Source organism: Microtus pennsylvanicus, chromosome 8 (assembly GCF_037038515.1).
Source record: "Microtus pennsylvanicus isolate mMicPen1 chromosome 8, mMicPen1.hap1, whole genome shotgun sequence".
In the NCBI taxonomy this organism is placed as follows: Eukaryota; Metazoa; Chordata; class Mammalia; order Rodentia; family Cricetidae; genus Microtus; species Microtus pennsylvanicus.
In genome coordinates, this window is record NC_134586.1 from 15,251,232 (window position 1) to 15,274,064 (window position 22,833).

General features: G+C 44.8%; 1 protein-coding gene across 2 annotated transcripts in view; it reads right to left on the reverse strand.

Moving 5' to 3' along the window:
• Positions 1 to 2,738: 2,738 nt before the first annotated feature.
• The window catches only part of Crebl2 (cAMP responsive element binding protein like 2), a 31,143-nt gene continuing 11,048 nt past the window's right edge, over positions 2,739 to 22,833 (reverse strand). The window contains exons 2-5 of one of the 2 annotated variants that reach the window (XM_075982506.1): positions 14,709 to 14,906; positions 10,760 to 10,904; positions 9,728 to 9,764; positions 2,739 to 5,641 (exon numbers count right to left, since the gene is read on the reverse strand). In XM_075982506.1, the coding sequence (XP_075838621.1) occupies positions 9,751 to 9,764; positions 10,760 to 10,904; positions 14,709 to 14,906 (357 nt within the window). In that variant the 3' untranslated portion in view covers positions 2,739 to 5,641; positions 9,728 to 9,750. Of the gene's footprint in view, positions 5,642 to 6,526; positions 6,688 to 9,727; positions 9,765 to 10,759; positions 10,905 to 14,708; positions 14,907 to 22,833 lie in introns of those variants that run through there. The other variant, XM_075982507.1, reaches the window with a different exon arrangement.

Sequence of the window (22,833 nt, forward strand, 5' to 3'; positions counted from 1 at the left end):
CATCACCCCTGCTTCCTCACTGCATGTGCAGTGACATCAACCCTGCTTTCTTACTGCAGGTGCAGTGACATCATCACCCCTGCTTCCTTACTGCAGGTGCCATGACATCATCACCCCTGCTTCCTTACTGCAGGTGCCGTGACATCATCACCCCTGCTTCCTTACTGCAGGTGCCGTGACATCATCACCCCTGCTTCCTCACTGCATGTGCAGTGACATCAACCCTGCTTTCTTACTGCAGGTGCAGTGACATCATCAACCCTGCTTCCTTACTGCACATGCAGTGACATCATCACCCCCGCTTCCTTACTGCAGGTGCTGTGACATCATCAACCCCGCTTCCTTACTGCATGTGCAGTGACATCATCAACCCCGCTTCCTCACTGCATGTGCAGTGACATCAACCCTGCTTTCTTACTGCATGTGCAGTGACATCATCAACCCTGCTTCCTTACTGCAGGTGCAGTGACATCATCAACCCCGCTTCCTCACTGCATGTGCAGTGACATCAACCCTGCTTTCTTACTGCATGTGCAGTGACATCATCAACCCTGCTTCCTTACTGCATGTGCAGTGACATCAACCCTGCCTGCTTTCTTACTGCACATGCAGTGACATCATCACCCCTGCTTCCTTACTGCAGGTGCCGTGACATCATCAACCCTGCTTCCTTACTGCAGGTGCCGTGACATCATCAACCCTGCTTCCTTACTGCATGTGCAGTGACATCATCACCCCTGCTTCCTTACTGCAGGTGCCGTGACATCATCACCCCTGCTTCCTTACTGCAGGTGCCGTGACATCAACCCTGCTTTCTTACTGCAGGTGCCGTGACATCATCACCCCTGCTTCCTTACTGCAGGTGCCATGACATCATCACCCCCGCTTCTTTACTGCAGGTGCCATGACATCATCACCCCTGCTTCCTTACTGCAGGTGCCGTGACATCATCACCCCTGCTTCCTTACTGCAGGTGCCGTGACATCATCACCCCTGCTTCCTCACTGCATGTGCAGTGACATCATCACCCCTGCTTCCTTACTGCAGGTGCTGTGACATCATCAACCCCGCTTCCTTACTGCATGTGCAGTGACATCATCAACCCCGCTTCCTCACTGCATGTGCAGTGACATCAACCCTGCTTTCTTACTGCAGGTGCCATGACATCATCAACCCTGCTTCCTTACTGCATGTGCAGTGACATCAACCCTGCCTGCTTTCTTACTGCACATGCAGTGACATCATCACCCCTGCTTCCTTACTGCAGGTGCCGTGACATCATCAACCCTGCTTCCTTACTGCAGGTGCCGTGACATCATCAACCCTGCTTCCTTACTGCAGGTGCCGTGACATCATCACCCCTGCTTCCTTACTGCAGGTGCCGTGACATCATCACCCCTGCTTCCTTACTGCAGGTGCCATGACATCATCAACCCTGATTTCTTACTGCACATGCAGTGACATCATCAACCCTGCTTCCTTACTGCAGGTGCAGTGACATCATCAACCCTGCTTCCTTACTGCAGGTGCCATGACATCATCACCCCCGCTTCTTTACTGCAGGTGCCATGACATCATCACCCCTGCTTCCTTACTGCAGGTGCCATGACATCATCAACCCTGATTTCTTACTGCACATGCAGTGACATCATCACCCCTGCTTCCTTACTGCAGGTGCCGTGACATCATCAACCCTGCTTCCTTACTGCAGGTGCCGTGACATCATCAACCCTGCTTTCTTACTGCAGGTGCAGTGACATCATCACCCCTGCTTCCTTACTGCAGGTGCCGTGACATCATCACCCCTGCTTCCTTACTGCAGGTGCCATGACATCATCAACCCTGATTTCTTACTGCACATGCAGTGACATCATCAACCCTGCTTCCTTACTGCAGGTGCAGTGACATCATCAACCCTGCTTCCTTACTGCAGGTGCCATGACATCATCACCCCCGCTTCTTTACTGCAGGTGCCATGACATCATCACCCCTGCTTCCTTACTGCAGGTGCCATGACATCATCAACCCTGATTTCTTACTGCACATGCAGTGACATCATCAACCCTGCTTCCTTACTGCAGGTGCCGTGACATCATCAACCCTGCTTCCTTACTGCAGGTGCCGTGACATCATCAACCCTGCTTTCTTACTGCACGTGCAGTGACTTGCAGCCTCACAACCCTACTGCGATGACCATCCTAGGTTGGACTGAACCTTGCACCATGGGACAAAATCAACTCATCAGGCATGTGTCACAGCAACAATCAAATGACTACAATGATCGACTTATCACACCAGCGACCTCTTGAAAGTGACTCTGTGTGGAAGATGAGGAGTCCGGCTGATTAGATAACTCTAAGTTACTCAGAAAGTGGACTGAGACCGGCCTAGTCCCCTTTAAATAAAAGAGAATTACGTGTATGTGTGCTTGCCCTAGTGTGTGTCTGTGCACCACCTATGTCCCTGGAACTGTAACTACAGGCTGTGTGAGCCACTATGTGGGTGCTGGGAACTGAACCTAGGTCTTCTGCAGGCGCAGTAAGCGCCTTAACCACACGAGTGCAGTCGCAGGGTCAGTTCTCCCTTCCACCCGTGGGGGCTGCACTCAGACAGTCGGGCTTGGCAGCACGTGCCTTTGCCTGATGCACCATCTCGATGACCACAGTCCTCCTTTTCTCTTTTAACCGCTCTAGGTGTATACAGAGGGATTTCAGCAGTGTGAAACAGGCAATTTGACATGAGTTTGGTGAATATACTTTATTTATCATAAAAAATATAATTGTACAATGCTCTTCTGAAAAAAACATCCTTCATTGCCCCCAAATACCATGTGGTTTAATTATCTCTCATCTTTAAAAAACAAAATATGTATTTTAATATCTGTAACAACATGCAGCTGATTTATGTGAAATATATTTGTTTTTGTTAATTTTACTTGCCTTTAACTAAAAGTGAAGCCCAGTTTAATCTGTATTTTCTATATAAGCAGCCAAAGCAAAGCCATCGCAGGTCAAAGGTGATATATTCTAGATGGTGATGCTAAGCACTGCCCACAGGCAGACAGTGACAGGATGGCTGCTATAAGGCTCTGCTCTGACTCAGGTATCACAAAGTATTTTAGATAAGATAGAAAACACATTAAGAACTTCAGCTACAGCCTATAAGTTGACCAGACCATATCAATTCCATATTGCACCAGTTGCTCCAATCTGTGGGAAGTGGATTCTAAAATGATAGTCAGCTTGGTGTGAATTCACAAATATACTTTCTCCTTACTCTCTGAGATAAAAAGAAAAAGGAGACGGGCTCTGTTGGCTGAGGCACATGGCCTCTTCCTGCCCTGGACGATGGCCTAGGGGCTCCGTCCTCCTGGCCTGCTGTCCTCTGGGAAGGATGTGCAGCCAGCACACAGCGTCCCTGGATGGGAATGGACATGGAGACGCTCCAGCTGTTGGAATCAGGACCAGTGACTGGATCCCAGGCTTCTGAGGAAGAAGGGCCGGCACAGGTCCCAGAGCAATCAACAGACACGTCCCCTTCAAACACCAAGGGCCATTCTCTTGGTCTGACCAGTTCAAAACACTAGAGCGATACAGGCACACGAACAGACTCAAAGTGCGATCAGCTTTCGCTCCAAGCCCACCTCTTTGGGATGACCCTGCGGTTGCAGTTAGAACCTGCAGAGTCTTCAAGCACAGCACAGACATTCATCCTGGAATGTTTGCTTTCAAATAACATTTCTAGAGAATTCAAAAGGTACTGAACAAAGCAACATAAAGTCATGGGCTGTTGTGCAGTGAAAACAGATGACTGAGTGGACTAGCTGGCAGAAACAGCCCAGCGCAGTCTGAACACTGTATTTAAAACACTTAAGGGCCCAAATAGCAACAATCCTTTGTCTACATTTATGGTCCTAAGAAGACATTAAACATCCTTAAATGCCCGTTTTTCTTAAACTCAGAGAACCCCAGCAAGCTGGGCTAGTGGTCTGTGGGTGGTCACACACCCCTAACATGGGATCTAAGTCTGAAGCTTGAGATCAAGGGATCTCGAGCTAAGGGGAGGCATCTGTTTAAATGCCTGCCTGCCAAGAGATCCATCTCATGTTCCACCTCACAGAAAACCTGCCAGCCATGTCTGAACCATGGTGTGCAGGCCACGCAGGCCTCAGAACAGCTAGGAATGTGTCCTGGCACAAAACTGTAAACTCACTTCGAACACTTGGTTCCCAGGCTTCAAGTCACAATGTGGAAAGGCCGGACGCGCCTGAAGACTGATAACCGCCTCATCAACCGCCAGTCTTTCGCAAACACTTCTTGTTTGGAAGCCAAGTTCCTGCCTCATCAGACTGAGGAGCAATTGTAATTTAGCAGCAACAGAGAACACCACCTGACTGAACTGAACAAGAGTGAAGCAGAGGTCATCTCGCAGTGTCCCCACTCCATGGCATGGAGATGCAGCGGTGATGGGAACCACACAGAGCCACTCGCCATGCCACATACCTGTCAGGTCCCCAGCTACAGTGCAGGGTACAGCTCAGGATGCCCCACCACACGGGGCACAGGCTAAAGTGGGCACAAGCACACAGTGGGCTTCCTTCTGGCTCAACACATTCATAAGGGCACTCACATCAGGGGAGACTGAGTGTTCTGCCAACCACAACAGCCATTAGCATCACCAGCAGTGTGGCTTGTGCTCTACACAGGAAGGCAGATACTCAGTCTCAGCAGCTAGTTTCATTCTGCGTTCTTCAATAAAAAAAAACTATGTCTTAGTTGAGTACACAAGCAAACATGTATGAACATTCACTTCTGTCTACCCCATGTACATGGAGACATACAGCAGAAACACAAGTGCACACGCACACTGCAGGTTACAATAACGAATGCTACTGAAAAGTTACTTTCACCTGCAAAGAAAACACGGCTAGTTCTTCTCCAAGCACGGAGCGGCCCTAGCCAACTTTCATAAACACAGTCTGCGGAAACAGCAGAAAGGGGCTGTCTGCGGGCTTTCTTGGTGGGCTTCTTACATACATTCTTTAAAACAGGCATGTATCACTGTGGATTATAAAAATAGAACTGTATATATCTGCTAATAGATACTCACAGCTTATGCTGGAATGGCTCACAGACAATCGAACATCACTCAAGTAAATATAAAGGAGCAACATTGGGTCCGTAAAGGCTGAGACCCACAGGAAACAAACAGCCTATTTGGTTTCTTTTCGTAGGGCGATTAAAGACACGAAGAGAAGTGACAAGTAAGCACACATACAAACACATGAATTACATAGGGAAAATATAAATTAACCAAAAGAGCCATACGGCTAAGGTGCAAATATGCGCTTTTCATCCTCTCTCCTCCATTTCTGTGGTTTCAGGCATCATAACTTGTTGACCAGCATGGACAGCAATACAGAGCAGGTCTGAATGTTGGCAAATCTAAGTGTTGAAAATTAAAGCAAAGGCCTTCGTGATGTAAGATCACACATTTTGGTAGAAACTTCAGATTTACACAGATGCCTACTGAGCAGTAAGCAGTACATGGAGCCAAGAAGCAAAGTCCTGCCCTTTTGTCCTCCATAGACACTAGAGACCGTTGGCTTTGATCACTGACTGCATTTTAGATGCTCTTCACCCTGGAGAGAAAACAAATGCACCAACATAAGAATGTTTCTAGTCAATGAAGTCTGTTAAATCAGCTTTTAAAATCATGCATTTATTTATCCATTTACTGTTGTGTGTGAGTGCCGGGACACACATGTGGAAGTCAGAGGGACCGCATGTCCAGTCTTCACCTTACACCATGTTTGAGGCAGGGTCTCTTTGCTGTTGTTTGACTGTGTACACCAGAATTGCCACCCAGTGAGCATCCAGAGGTTCTCCCATCCCCACTTCCTATCCAGCTATAGAAGTCCTGGGATCGCAGACCAGACCACGCCCGGCTTCATGATTCTGGGACTCACACTCAGGTCTTCATGCTCTCATGAGAAGAACTTTACTCACTGAACCATCTTCCCAGCCCATCATAAGCAGCTCCTAGTTTTTGAGACGGGATTTTATAGATAGCCCAGGCATGTCTCTAACACTCTATGGAGCAGACAATGACCTTGAACCCCTCTTATCAAGAAATAGGATTATAGGTGTGCACCACTACACCCAGCTAAAATTCTTGACTTTTTCTTCAGGTTAATATATGCAGGAAGGCTTCTGTTGATGATGTTGTTACTGTGTGACTTGTTATGAGACAAGACCTTACTCCATCACAGGATGGCCTGGAACTATGTTGCTATGATGGTTAGATTGACAGACTCTAGAATCACCTGGGAGAAGAGCTTGTGGCGATTACTTTCTTTCACTAATTGATATGTAAAGAGCCATCTTAACTATGGGTGGCACCATATCTGAGGAGGAGAACTCTGGACTGCATATGTGGACAAAGAGAACCGAGCAATAACTTCATGCATCCCTCATTCTCTGCTTCTTACTGGAGATGTGATGTGGGCAGCTTCACAAGCTCCTACCTCTGTGACTTCCGCACCATGATGGACTGTACTTTGAAGTGCAAGATAAAATGGGCTGCTGTGCAATAATTCTTCTGTACACTGTGAAAATGTGTTACACTCACTGTTGATAAGAAGCTGATTGGCCAATGGCTAGGCAGAATTCTCAGGGCAGGAGAATGCTGGGAAGAAGGAGGGCAGAGTCAGAGGAATAGCCAGACAGACAGAAAGGAAGCAGGACATGCAAAAAGGTAAAAGCCACAAGCCTTGGGGCAGCAATAGATGAATGGAAATGGGTTAATTTAAGTTGTAAGTGCTAGTTAGTAGTAAGCCTGAGCTATTGGCCAAGCATTTGTAATTAATAAGAAGTCTCAGAGTGGCCATTTGGGAGCGGCTGCCGGAACATAGAGAAAGTCCACCTATAATCCTGCTTTCCAGTTGTTCTTGTCAGACTATTTTATCATAGCAAAAAAAAGAAACTCAGACAGTAGCCCAGGCTGACCTCAAAAATCACAGGAATTTTTTTGTTTCAGTCTCCTGAGGGATCAGATGACAAATGTGAGTCACATGTTCAGCTAGTGAGACTTTTTAAAGATTGTGAATATATAGAAAATTAGTTAATTTGGTTATTTTAACTAGTTTAATTTAAATTAAGGTCCAATGTTATCTAGTAAAAGTTATCAAAAACCCAATTCCTTTAATTTTATAACTTGTTTTGAGATTGGGTCTCATGTAGCCTAGACTGGCCTCAAATTCAGTGAGCAGCTAAGGATGGTCTTGAACTCCTAACACTCCTGCCGGCGCTCACTGGCCCCAGTGTGGCAATGTTTACTTATAACCATTTCAAGTCCTCCCAGACAATAAAGACGAAGAAGTAACTGCTTGACATCTTCCTCCTCCATCTACTGGGTACAGATTATACCTGAACCCCTGACATCATCTTGAAATCCTCACTCTCTTCAACCAATTAGCACGTGCAGGCCATGAGCTGCCATGTTGTGTGAGCCTCTCTGTTGTGCTATAGAGGAAACTGGGCTCATTATGCCCCCCAAAGGCTCTGTAACATTCTTAGATGAAATGGGTAAAATTTCACAGCCTAGATTTGAGAATGGAATCTTTTGATATAATGCCAAAAACATGAGCAATGGAAGATAAAAGAAGCTAACTAAACTTCAACTGAGCTAAATCTTTGTGTGTCCAAGGATATTATTCAGAAAGTGAAAACAAAGCTGACTGAGCAGGAGAGAAGCCTGCAAACCACACACCAACCGCACGCCTAGTGGCCAGAGCAAGAGGGAACTCCTAAAACTCCACAGCAGGGCATGAAGACACATCCACATCCTAGTTCACAGGAAGCTGAGGGAGAAGGATCACTGAGTTCCAGCCACCTTGGGCTGGATAGTGAGACCTGACTCAAAAAAAAAAAAAACCCCACAAACAAGACAACACAAAAAGCTTCAACAACAAAACAAAACTCTAACGCTGGCAAACTTAAACATGTTTCTAGGAAGCATATACAAATGGTCAGGAACAAAGAACAAAAGAACACAAGAACAAAACACAGAATCAATATTCATTAAGGGAATGTACAATGAGGGGACAGTGGGATGACTCAGTGGTTAAAAATGCTTTCTCTACAACCCTGGTGACCTGATTCCCTTCTGACAGAAAGGCAGAAGGAGAGAACAGACTCCACAAAATTGTCCTTCAAGCTCCACATATGCTCTGTGCACATTCACACCCCCATCACACACACACAGTGATAAACACAATGATACACTACTTCATGCTCACTAGGAGAGCTGTAGTTTAAAAAAACTGGGCACTGGGAATGGTGGCACAGACATGTATGTAACCTTGTCACCTGGGAGAGGAGACAGGCAGAAAGACTGCAGGAAGTTTAAGGCAAGCATGGTAAACATGAGTTCTAGTCCATTTTGGGTTACACAGCAAAAATCCTGTCTTTAAAATAAATAAATAAAATAAAACAATAATCCCAGCACTTAGGAGGCAGAGGCAGGTGAATTTGACTTTGAGGCCAGCCTGGTCTACAGAGTGAGTTTCAGGACAGCCAGAGCAACAGAGAGAAATCATGTCTTGAAAAATCAATCACTAAATTAATTAATTAAAACAAAACCCAAAATAGGGCTGTCACAATGGCACATGCCTGTAAACCTGGCTACCAGAAAGGCTGAGGCCGAAGTATTACTTGATTCTTGGGGTTCAATCAGCCCCAGGCAACACAATGAGATCTCATCTCTCACAAAATAAGATACCAAGCACTGATGAGATGTAGAGACAGCACTGCTGGTAGAAAGTGACACACTCTGGCCATCAGAGAAAAGAGTCTGGCAGTTCTTAAGAAAGTCAAACAGAAGTCCATATAGCCCAGCAGTCTAAGCCCAGGTGCATATTCAAAAGAGCTAAGCGAGCTGTGGTGGCGCACACCTGGAGCCCCAGCACTGCGAGGGAGGGGAAGGCAGGAGGACCAGGGCTCAGGTTCTCCTCAGCTACACAGTGAGCTGAAGCACCCCGACCCAAAACAAACCAGGTCAAGACCACACACAAATACTTGTATACACATGCTCACAGGAGCAATGCTGACAGTATCCCAGAAGCCAGCAGGTAGAAACAAAAGCCTATCAATGGACAGATGGATGAACAACCGTGGTATGTGCATCTATAAAATGATGGATCATAAAGAATGAAGTTCTGATACATGGAATAACATGAGTCAACCATGGAAAGATCAGGCTAGGTTAATGAAGTCAGATGCAGAAGATACTAAATGATCCCATTTATACAACATATTTATAGATGGATTCATCCATTGGGACCTCAGGTCCATGGCTACAAAGGGCTGTTTAGGATGATCACACATTTGTAGTTAAGAGATGACAGTTATGTAACCCTGTAAATACACTAAAGGCCTGCATTGTCAGCTTCCTTATTTTTTTTAAAGATTTATCCTGCCTGCATGTATCTTTGCATGCCAGAAGAGGGCACTAGATCTCATTACAGATGGTTGTGAGCCCTATGGTTGCTGGGAATAGAACCTGGGTCCTTTGGAAGAGCAGCCAGTGTTCTTAACTTTGAGCCATCTCTCCAGCCCACACTGTCATTTTAAAATGGTTTATTTTTTGAAGTTGTTTATCTCATGTTATATGAATTTCACCTCAACAAAAATAAAACAACTCTGGGCTGAGCATGTAAAGAACTTACCTAGCATTTCTGAAGCCACGGGTTCAATTCTCCAGCACTGCAAAAGAAGAGAAACACTCTCTGTTACAACTTACGGTAGCCAGAGCCTGGACTTGTGAGAACAACTTCAAAAATTGCACTCGAGAGACCCAGGACCTCACCCATTCACTCTGCTATTTCTCTCATTTCCCTGTTTTGGTTTTTGCCCTAGAACTGAATGAGCCTAGAGCAATGGCTTTCAACCTGTGGGTCAAGGTTCCTTTAACAAACCTCTAGCTCCAAATATATTTACATTATGATTAATATTTTTGCTTTTGTTTTTGAGTTTTTGCTTCTGGTTTTGTTTCAAGACAGAGTTTCTCTATGTAGCCTTGGCTGTCCTGGACTTACTCTGTGACTAGGTTGGCCTCAAGCTCAGAGATCCACCTGCCTCTGCCTCCCAAGTGCTGAATTAAAGGCATGCACCACCATCGCCTGGCTTACAACTCATGACAGTAGCAAGATCACAGTTCTGAAGTAGCAATAAAGATAATTTTATGATTAGGGTCACTACAGCATGAGGAACTATATTAGAGTCACGCCACTGGGAAGGCTGAGACCCACTGCCCTAGAGCACGCTAACTCCTACCACAGCTGCTGCTAAACCACAGCCACCTAAGACTGGAGTTCTTTAGCACTCTACAGGAGTCATGTCTGAGTTAAAGCTGTGAGTGATAGCAAAGTAAGAGAAAGTGGCATTCCCACCACGCTCAGGGCCACTTTAAATCAAGGGCTGTCACCCCACAGTCCTCAGCCGGCTGGCAGGTCTGTCTTTTGACATGGGGTCTTCCTAGGAAGCCCACACTGGCCTCCAACTTGAGGTTTCCCTAAGTGATGGCAGAGCAGCTGTGCACACGGCCAGCCTCCAGCTGGCTCTCACTTCAGGGTTTAGGATCCTCCACCACAACACTGACTAGCATTTAAAAAGGACAGCAGCACTTCCCTTTACTTCAAGTCACACACTCTACCTTGGGATGCTTGCTTAACAGGAATGCTCCGGTAAACGGTACTCACACAAACTGGTGTTAGCATCTGTCTTCCCAGCTTTGGGATGCCTGCTTGAGTTCTGCTGAGACTTGTTCTGCTCCTCTCCAGTGAGAAGGGCCCTTATTTCAGAAGGGATTTTTCCTTGGTCCATTGCCATGCACCATTGCTTGTACTGAAATATTTAACACAGTTAAGTCAAACGCTAAGTCGGAATTCAGGCAGCATATGTGGAAATCCTAGACACAAGAGCTCGCCTGAGGGCTCGGCTGTAGCTCACTGTGAGCATAGGCTAGCATGCAAGAGGCCTTGGATCTGATATCCAGTACTGGGTGTGGGAAGTCTTCTCTAGTAAACAACTACCAGTAGTAGCTGTATGCACTATTATTACATGTATGAGAACACACATACATTCTACCACAGTGTACACTATGAACTTTTGGGAGTATACAAAGTGAAGCAAATCAAGTCAAAATAATGACATATAACAGATTAAATTCATCATAAAAATAAATAGTGATTTCAATGCAATGCCCATCAAAATCCCAGCAAAATTCTTCAAAGACCTCAAAAGAACGGTACTCAACTTCATTTGGAAAAGCAAAAAACCCAGGATAGCCAAAACAATCCTGGGCAATAAAAGAACTTCTGGAGGCATCAAAATCCCTGACTTCAAACTCTACTACAGAGCTACAGTACTGAAAACAGCCTGGTACTGGCATAAGAACAGACAGGAGGACCAATAGAACTGAATAGAAGACCCGGATATCAACCCGCATATCTTTGAACACCTGATCTTTGATAAAGAAGCAAAAAAATGTCAAATGGAAAAAAGAAAGCATATTTAACAAGTGGTGCTGGCATAACTGGATATCAACATGTATAAAAATGAAAATAGACCCATATCTATCACCATGTACAAAACTCAAGTCCAAATGGATCAAAGACCTCAACATAAAGCCAGCCACACTGAACCTTATAGAAGAGAAAGTGGGAAGTACACTTGAACGCATTGGCACAGGAGACCACTTCCTAAATATAACCCTAGCAGCACAGACACTGAGAGAAACAATTAATAAATGGGACCTCCTGAAACTGAGAAGCTTCTGCAAAGCAAAGGACACGGTCAACAGGACAAAATGACAGCCTACAGAATGGGAAAAGATCTTCACTAACCCCACATCAGACAGAGGTCTGACCTCCAAAATATACAAAGAACTCAAGAAATTGGACACCAAAAGATCACATAATCCAATAAAAAAAAATGGAGTACAGACCAAAACAGAGAACTCTTAACATAGGAATCTAAAATGGCTAAAAGACACTTAAGGAAATGTTCAACATCCTTAGTCATCAGAGAAATGCAAATCAAAACAACTCTGAGATTCCATCTTATACCTGTAAGAATGGCCAAGATCAAAAACACTGATGACAACTTATGCTGGAGAGGTTTTAGGGAAAAGGGAACACTTCTGCCTTGCTGGTGGGAATGCAAGCTGTTATAACCCCTTTGGATGTCAGTGTGGCGATTTCTCAGAAAATTAGGAAACAACCTTCCTCAAGACCCAGTAATACCACTTTTGGGTATATATCCAAAGGATGCTCAATCGTGCCACAAGGACATGTGCTCAACTATGTTCACAGAAGCATTGTTTGTCATAGCCAGAACCTGGAAACAACCTAAATGCCCCTTGACCGAAGAATGGATAAGGAAAATGTGGTACATTTACACAATGGAGTACTACACAGCAGAAAAAAATAATGGCATCTTGAATTTTGCAGGAAAATGGATGGAGCTCAAAAACATTATTTTGAGTGAGGTAACCCAGACCCAGAAAGACAATTATCAAATGTACTCACTCATAGGTAGTTTTTAAACATAAAGCAAAGAAAGCCAGCCTACAAACCACAATCCTAGAGAACTTAGACAACAATGCGGACACTAAGAGAGACTTACATAGATATAATCTACATGGGAAGTAGAAAGTAGAAAAAGACAAGCTCTCTGGAGTAAATTGGGAGCATGGGGACCTTGGGGGAGGATTGAAGAGGGAGGGGAGCAGAGAAAAATGTAGAGCTCAATAAATATCAATAAAAAATGTATTAAAAAATCAATAACGATATATTACAAAAAACTGATTAGTATCCATCTGGAGCATATTACCTTCCTCTCTCAATGCCCTTATTACTTCTTTGCTTCTATGCATAGGTGTGAGTGTCCGTGTGTGTGTGCACACATGTGTGTGTGAACACGCATGTGTGTGTGTGTCGCTGTTTGCAAGTTCAGTTGATGTTGGGTGTCTTCCTGAATCACTGCCCCCTTATTTTTTGAGACAATGTCTCCCTGACGCAGGAGCTCACTAGACTGCTGGGCAGCCCACCCCAGGGACCCTCTGTCTCCCATGCCCCTGTAGGGGATGACAACCGTGTGCTACTGTAACTGCTATGTGAATTCTGGGGACTGAACTCAGGTCTTCCTGCTTGAATGGCAAGTGGTTTACCCAGTCATCTCTTTGTTGGCCCCTTTAGAATTTTATTTATTATTATTGTGTATGAGCTCACAGGCCACAGCATTTATGCGGAGGTCAGAGGAAAGTTCTGTGAGTCGGTTCTCGTCTTCCATCTTTATGTGGGTTTGAGGTTTAGACGAATCAGGCTGATAGGCTGGTGTGCTACACACTTTACTCACTGGGTCATCTTGACCCTTCCCTCTTCTTAAATTCCTGGGTTTCTATCAGTTGCATGTATGGAAGTCACATAAGAGCCTTGGATGTCAGTCCTCCTCTTCCACCTCGAGACAGGGGTCATCTGTCATTTGTTGCTGCATTGGCCCTGAGCTTTGGGAGCCTGGTGTTTCTGTCCTCCATCTTGCAAAGGAGCACAGGGATTATGAATGTGCCCTAGCATGCACCCAGCTTCAAGAGGTCCTGAGAATCTGCCCTCAGGCACTCTATTCAGTCATCCCCTCAGCCCCGCAGATTTTATTTTTAGACATAGTCTCATGGAGTCCAGAGGCTGGCCTTGAACTCCTGATCCTCCTGTCTCTAGCCCCCAGTGCTAGGATTCTAGGCATGTACATGCCCAGCTTCACTGCTTCCTGAGAATCCAGCTTTGGAACAGTTATGGTAGTACCATCTCTGCTTGCACCTGTACCTCATCCCTGAGTTCATAGTTAAAGCTCTGAATGTAAAGTGATGGATTCATAGGAACACAAATGGTAGCCTCCCATGAGAATCATGGACTGTCATGTGGCTTTTCCCACTTAGCAATACATTGAACTCTGATACTTTGAACTTCTGCTCTTCCTGCCTCCATCTCCCCTGTGCTGGGAATACAGATCACACCCCATCTCCTGCTGTGGTGGCATTAAACCCAGAGCCCCATGCATGCTAGATAAGCACTCTAGCAGCTAAACTGCATGCCCATTCTTTTTAACTTTCACCACACTCACTGTAGTAGTGTAGTAGTGCCTTGAGCATGCGTGTGGATGTCAGAACCTTGCAGGCAGTTTGGGGGATTGCGAAGGTCATCAGTCTTAGTGGCAAAACACCTTTCTCTTGTTTTCTTTTGAAGGTTTATACAATGTATGACATATTATAATATATACACATATAATTTCTATATAATATACTTTGTCTGCATGTAAGCCTGCACATGAGGAGAGGGCACTGGATCCCATCATAGAAGTCTGTGAGCCACCATGTGGGTGCTGGGATTGAACTCAAGACCCTGGAAGAGCAGCCAGTGCTCTTAACCACTGAGCCATCTCTCCAGTCCCCATGGTTTTTCTATCATAAACAATTTCTTACTGTTCCCACCAGCACTGTATTAAAAGAAAATGCCTTCTTGTCTACAATGTGGAAAAAAGACTAACATTCTTTTCCATGTTTACCAACTGGACAGGTAAGGACTGGTCTGACTCCTGCCTTCAGTGACAGTCAAGTCAGGGGGCGTTTGTCCTGTTGCTGACGGACTTTACCATTTCCAGTTCCTCCCGGAGTGCACAGATAGCTCTCTCCCGACTGGACACCAGCTCCTCCAGGTACTGGTATCTCAGCTTCTTCCTGGCCCGGCACTCTCTGGCACTCTGCCGGCTCCGCTCCAGCTTCGCCTTCAGGTCGATTTTGGCTGGCTTCCGTCCTCGTTTCCCAGGCTTCTTTGCTTTGCCTCCCACCACCTGCAGCGAGAGAGAGGAGACATCGTTTTTTCCTTTTAGTTTTCTTAAGAAAAAAGCAACTATGGTTGCCTATGAGCAAAGAGAGTGTGTATAAATAGTAGGAAGTGAACCTACAGAGCCAAGAAAGCGTAATCCTGTCTCATAATCTTTCTGGGTCCTCACTTTTTCATACTTTTGATGTCATGAATGTGAGATAAGGTGTAATGCAAGCTTTTACTAGTTCTTCAATAACAATAAAGTTTAAGTAGCTCAACAAGAAATTCTATAAGCCATATGAAGATGGTTTTTTGAACTTTTTTATTTTTGTGTTTTTAAATTGTGTGTGTGTGTAGGTTTGGGCATGTGAGAGCAGTCACCTATGGAGACCAGAAGAGGGCACTGGGTCCCTACAGGAGTTCCGTAAACTGTCTGACACAAATGCTGGGCTCTGAATGCAGTGCCTGCTTAGTCAGGGAGCCATCTCAGTCATATTTATTGCCTTGAGAAAATCACATTAAATTAAGTAAAAACATCAAAATCTGGGGCTGAAGAGATGGTTTAGAGGTTAAGAACATTTGCTGCTCTTGCGGAGAACTCAGGTTTGATTCCCAAAACCCACACGGTGGCTTACAAACATCTGTAACTCCAGTACCAGGGGATCTGACACCCTCTTCTGGCCTCCTCTGTCACCAAGTATGCAGGTAATACATTTATACACAGAAAATAACAAAATAAAATATTTAATTTTAAAAATAAAAATACTAGGTTTATCATGATGTCTTTTAAAGTTTCCTGTGTATGGGTGTTTGCCTGCATAGTCTGTGTAGTGCATGTGTGTCTGGTGTCTGCTGAGGGCATTGGATCTCTTGGGCCTGGAGGTACAGACAGTTGTGCGGGGCCATGTGGGCACTAGAAATCATCTGAAAGAACAAGTGCTTTTAACCACAGAGCAATCTCTCCAGCCCCAGGTTTTCATGACTTCAGCGTAAGAATGTTACCTATGAGGACTTCTTCGCTGGGTATGACTACGAACAGGTTTTATCTCATGTATATTTTCAAGATTTTTTTTTTTTGGATGGCTGCTGGGACTGTATTCTTTGCTTGGTGCAAGGCACAGTTATGGGGTAAGAAAATCTCAGTGCCGTGTTCAGTGCCTTAGCTTGTAGCAGCCTGCCTAGTTTTCAGGGTGGGATGGGTGAGTGGGGCTCTGGCCTAGCACCACTGACGCTTTGGCTTGGCTGGTGGTTCTGCCAGGTTCTGCCCCATCCTGATGGGGCCCTGCTGTTGGCCTGGCCAGAGAACAGGCTGCTTCTTCATGGTTTCAGGAGCCAGGCCGCAGGTGATCCCGATTCTGGGTGTGTGTGTCCAGTGCTCAGGAAACGCTAATACTGTGGTCACGGATGGGAGGATTGGCTTGCCAAAAAGGCTGGTCTACTAGTGGTCAGGGTTGGCTTTGGGGAGCCCCTGGTGGAGGGGCAATGTTAGTATTCAGGCATCTGTATGGCCTGCCCTTGGGGTCCTGACAGGATACATCATCAGTTGCAGCCACTAAGAGCACCCTCTGTGCACATTTGCCACCTTCTCTTTTAAAAGGGCCTTGCCCACCTCCCGTCTCCCCCCATCTGCCATTCTTGTCCCCAGGAATTGCTCTCTGCCCCCTTTTCTCTCCTATCAATAAACCTCCCATGTGATCCCTGTTGTATTGGATGACTTCTCCTTGGGCGTTTTTAAATAAATTATAACAGGCACGGTGTCCCCCCAGGCTCACAGATAAGAGGTCAGGGGAACCAGGGGAGAGCCACCAGAAGGGATGGCTGCCATGCTTTAGAGCCTGCACGCTGTGGATATCAGGGTAGTGGTCATGGTAGCAAGGCCTGGGCCCTAGGCTGCAGGGCCCATTTGCAGGGCTAAGTCACTGGAAGCTGCTACTGGACGACCTGTGCTTGTCTACTTGCTCACTTTTTATTTTCAAGATTTTTTAATTTACAATTAGATAGATATATAATGCCTACATTAAATTATATGTAGATATAAATTAATAAGTATCCCAGGCAGGTATCCCAGGCAACTTAGCTATAAGCTCCTTCTTCAAATGTATTGGGTCCACAGGAAGACCCTGAAACTTTTGGTAGTCTCTATAAGTCAATGCCCCAGCCTGTCCCACAGGTGCCACAGACTCACACTCCAGATCTGCACTCACTCACTCTGCGTTGGCACAATTATTAGGGGACTGACACAGAAATGTAAGCTTCCCTGCTGTTGAGTTCTGAAAGCAAGCCACTCTGCAGGAATGCAGTCTTCACGCCTGTCTCGGGGAAGGCCAGCTGGGACAGAGTTCTGCAAGCCTCACTACTTTAGAGCGCTCTCCATTCTCCACCATTGGCCTGTCCATCTCTTTATCTGACAAGACTGATGCCCGTTTTCCTGAAAACCACCCTTAGAGAAAGCCTGGAGTCCAGTGACAGAGTGGGGCTCAAAGGTAGAATCCAACCTTGTATAAAGCCCTGGGTTCCATCCTCACCTCCACCCACACCGTTCTCTCAAGAATGCACGTTTACGTCCTGAATGCTTTTAAGGCAATTCTAAAAGAGAAGGTGTGAAATGTAACACCACAGTTAATCACTGCCAGAAATGTAAAACCTGCAAGGCAAGAAAACTACAGGGCAATACTTGTTTGTTTATCTGCGACTATTAACAGTATCACATACAAACAATGCCAAGCACACTGGAAAAATCAGACCACTAAATATGATGTTTACATTTTTAGCAAACTAAGGCCAGTGTTCCAGCACACACCTTTAATCCCAGGATACTCTAGGAAGAGGTAGGTGGACTTCTGTGAACTATGTCAAGCTGCATGGTGATCTTAACTCAAAACAAAACAAAAACCAAACAGACAACAAAACAAAACACAGACAAAAACAAACAAACCCTTATTGGCTCTGGAGTTTCAACCCAGAGCCTTAGCCCTAAAAAACAAAACAAACATCCTCCATACTTTAAAAACAAATAGGCCATTTTTATACCTTTATCCAATTCCACTTCTATGCCTCTAGTATCTCACAGGATAGCTTTGAAAGGAGACAGGCTACTTCATAGCTGTGGGAAAATAGTGCCATTTCCACTACCATATTAAAGCTACCATGGACTGGAGTAATGGTTCAGCAGTTAAGAGCACTTGCTATCCTTCTAGGATCAGGGTTCAATTCCCAGCGCACACATGGGGGCTTATAGCCACAACTCTAGTCCCTGGGGATCCAATGCCCTCTTCTGGCCGATGTGGGCACCTGATACACATACACACTTGTATGCAAAACACAAATATTTAAAAAAAACTAAAAGCCAGTTATTTTTCTCTGGTAACTTTCAACTTCTCCAATATTGGTCTTTGAAAGTTTTTCTGGTCTGTACCATGATGCTTATATTCCAGTACAACCAGAATGCTTTTCAGGGCCAAACATTTGTTAGTAATTGCAGAATGGCCTCAGTGACCTAAGCATTATGAAATTTTATATGTTTATATTTCACAATATTTTGAAATCATCCTGCATTAAATTTGTGATTGCTGTAGTTCTTAGAAAGCAATATAAAGGGCCAAATCTAACAAAGCACAGAGGTACAGACTCGTCTAACGTGCACAGGCAATACATGCATGTCAAGCATGGTGGAATATGTTGTATTCAGGAGGCTGAGGCAGGAGGACTGCTTTGAGTTCACGATCAACCCTCAGCTACAGAATGTGACCCTGTCTGAAAAGACAGACACAGACATAGACACATAAGACGGAGAGGAGGGACATAGCATGTGTCTATAATCTCAGTACACAGGTAACTAAGCAAGAAGCTCAGGAATTTGAGGGCAGCCTGGACTTCCTTCATAGTGAGACCGTCGTATCTCCAAATGAATGAACTAGATGACACAGAGTAAAGGGGCTAGTTGCATAAACTTGACAACCTGAGTTCAATTCCTGGATGCCATGGTGGGATAGAAGGAGAAAATCAACTCCTAAAAAGTTGATTTCTGGCCTCCATATGCATGACCATGTGCACTCTTGGTCTCTCTTTTCTCATATTCACTACAATAATAATTCTTTTTAAAAAAGGCAGTCTATGATACCATGCAGGTGAGTCAGCAATCACAGTGATGCTCTAGTTAATTCAGAGATGGCTGCCTTTGAGACCAGCCATCTCTGGCAGAACGAGAACAGAGTGTACAGCAGTCCTCTTCGAGTTCTGAATTAAATCCAGCAAAGCCATCATGCCAATCATAAGTATCTATTTCACTTTCGTAGCAAATATGCAGCTACTGTATTCCGTTTATTTTTGTATGTATGGGCATCTTGCTTGTATGTATATCTGTGCAGCACTTATGTGCCTGATGCCTGTGAAGACGGAAGAGGGTATTGGGTCCCTTTGGAATTGGAGTTAGAAGCAGCTGTGAATGCTGAGAATCAAGCCTGAGTCCTCTGGAAGAGCAGCCAGTGCTCTTAACTGCTAAGTCATCTTTCCAATCCATAACATAAAGTACATGCTGATAGGCACAGAATTAACTGGGAGGTTCTGTACTTTATGTTATCAATACAGTTAGGTTTAAGGGCATACAACCACCACTTTTCCAGTTTAGTTTCTTCTGCACGGCTCAAACGGTCTGCTTTCTGTAGCAAGCACAGTCTGGTACTGAAGTGCACCAGTGAACTAGTGAGTTGTTAGTATCTGAGGATTGTTGTAAGTAATCTCAAGCTTTGTAAAGTACCACATACCACAGCAGTTTGCAAAACCAGAGTGACATATAAATATGTGACACTATCAGTTGCCTGAACCTGAACTTTCTGTATGTCCCAAGCCATTCAGGTGTTTATGGGGGATGGCTCAGCGGTTAGCAGCATGCACTGCTGTAGCACAGAACCCACTTCAGGCATCTCACAGCTACTGCTACTGCAGCTCCAGGGGGATATCAAGCCTCTGGCTTCTGTGGGCACCTGCACACACATAGATACACATGCACAAAATCTTAAAAATAATATTTTTTTAAAGAGTATTGACTTGGTTTCTTTCTCTTTTTTGGCTAATTAGGACAGCTATATAGCCCAGACTAAGTGATTCTCCTGCCTTTGCTTCCTGCGTGCTGGGATTTCTGTTAACTACCTGTTTATAACATCTCCTTAGCCGAGTATGGTGGTGCATGCCTTTAATCCCAGAACTTGGGAGACAGAGGCAGGCAGATCTCTGAGTTCAAAGCCAGCCTGGTCTACAGAGTGAGTTTTAAGACAGTTGGGGCTACACAGAGAAATCCTGTCTCAAAAAACAAAATAAATTTTTCCTCTTTAGAGTTAGGCTAAAATTAAAATGTCATGACTTTTAGAAACTAAATAGTCCAATACCATAATTCTGAGTACACAGTAATAAATATTTAATGTGATAAAATATTTCTTAATAATCAAAGACGAGAAAACAGACTATATTGTGATTATAAGGAAATTTAAAAACTTTAAGAGGAACGAAATGAAAAACAGAAACCAGATCTATGTCACGTGACTGACGAGCTGTTCAGAGGACATCCTACACCAACATTAAATCAAGTTTTAAAATCAATAACCCAACTTTCCATCTTTAAAAGCTAGAGAGCAAAAAATTAGAGCCAAAGCAAAGACAGATGGTAACAAACATACATGAGGAACCCTTAGCAAGGCAGCAAAGCAGGCTCAACAAGTAGTCTGAATTAGTTATAAAAAATCAGAGAAAAGCCAGTTTCAGGTGACTTCACCAGTAAATTATACCAACATTTAAATAATTAACATTTAAGCTGGGCCTGGCCCATGTCTATATCCTGACACTTAGAAGGTATTTTTCAAAGTCAGAGTTCAAAGCCATTCTGGGCTACATGAGACCCTGCCTCAAACACAAAACTAAAGAATTAACACTAACCCTTTGCAAACCCTCTCAAGAAATCTAAGAGGAAAAAACAGTTTCCAATTCTAATGAGGCTGACACTAGAAGGAACCAGGGATGGTAATCCTAGGATTCAGGAAGCTCAGGCAGAAGGATCACATGTTCAAGGCCAGGCCCCAAAACAAGAACAAGGGGCTGAGAATGTTCAGCTGGCATAAAAACTGGGTTCAACTCCCAGCGTCACATAAACTGGACATGTGAGCACATGCCTTGCAATCCCAGCATTTGGGAGGTACAGGGAGGAGGATTAGAAATTCAAGATCATCCTTATCTATATATTGGGTATTAGGTCAGCCTGGGCTACATGAGCCTCAGTCTCACAAAAAGTGAGGGGGAGCTGGAAAAATAACTCAAAGGTTAAGGGTGCTTGCTGCATAATCACTAGGGTCAAAGTTTAGATCCCAAGCAAGGCATTTAGTATAGGCCAATAAACCCCAGTTCTAAGGCAGGCAGAAAGGAAAATCACTGGTGTTGGCCAGTTGTCAACCTGGTCAAGGAAATACAAATCCCAGGCTCAGAGAGAACCTTAACCCTGATTCATAGAGACCCTGCCTCAAGAACAGATGAAGACTCACAGAATAGGATACTGACATGTGCAGCTGCACACACATGTACACACATAGACACGCACACACACACTGACACACATATGCACATACACACGCACACTGACAAACACAATGAGTCCCAAACAAACAACAAAACAGAAAACCAAACCCATAAGACTAAATTCAGTAACATAAAAGGACGACTTTATCCCTTGACCAAGAGGGATTTACCCTAAGAATGAAGATCAGTTTAACATCTGGAAATCTTTTATAAAACATGAGAGAGAGAGAGAGAGAGAGAGAGAGAGAGAGAGAGAGAGAGAGAGAGAGAGAGAGAATATCAGTCCAGTGTTTGAGGGTATCCTGGGCTACATGAAGACACAATGTCAAATAAACAACCCCCCACCAAAATTCCTACGTAGATATTCAAGTTCTTTTTTCATGATTCAATTTTCATTCTAATTATACTTATTCACTTCCTTTATATAAAGTACAAACACAGCCTTATCCAAAGTGATAGGAAGTTACACAATGTTTTCTAGTAGACTATGCAATACAACCTCACACTCAAAGTACCTCTGCAGACAGAGGAGCCCTCTCAGCGGAGGGACCCTTCCACACCAATTCTTTGGTTAGAGAAGTGAAGTAGTGCCAGGGCGCTTCAGCAGCCCTGCTCACCTCCCGCTGCTGTGATGCTGGTGACTGGGAGATCAATACCTGGCACAAAGGGCATCTGAGCCTAGAGAAGCAGAGCCTTCTCATTGTTCCTGGGATGAGCTATACCACACGTGAGGCAGTGGCAGCCTTTCTCCTGTAGGCTGAATTGCCAAGGGGGTGGCTAAGATCAAGGAGGCAAGCACTGATCCCCTGGCCACCAGTCTGTCCTCCACCTGTGTGTTTCAACATCTCTGGATTCTCCAATTCTACATATATGTAGCCTCAGGAAAGATAAAAATAAACACTTTCTATAGGCACAGCAATCATTCTGATTTTCCCACTGGAGGAATACATCTCCACGGTGTGAGCCTTGGTCACATTCCTGCTGAGTCTCCCAGTGTACACTCTGGTGGGTTTAGGAAGGGCTCTGCCTTGTCCTCTTTCAGGTGGTTTGGATTCAGGGCAGGAGTGCCTGTCACGTGTGGGAACTAAGAAGGTCTAGAAGCCAGACAGAGTAGCTGTGGGTCATACTAGGGACTCCTGAGCCCCTGCGCAGGCCCTAGCCACAGCCAGATGCTGAGTTGGACAGAGACCCGGTGCTGTTGTTTGCATCTGAAGCACTACACGTCTTCAGTCTTATCTCCATCAGTCCTCTTTGCTTGATGCCTTAATGGCCCCTCCAGCTGCAGGGCTGGAGCAGTCCTTGGGTTTGGTAGGAGCCCTAGTGCTGGGCTTTTTTTTAATTTCTTTTGACTCCTTGACAGCTCTTCTTTTCATTCTTGACAAATCCATTAG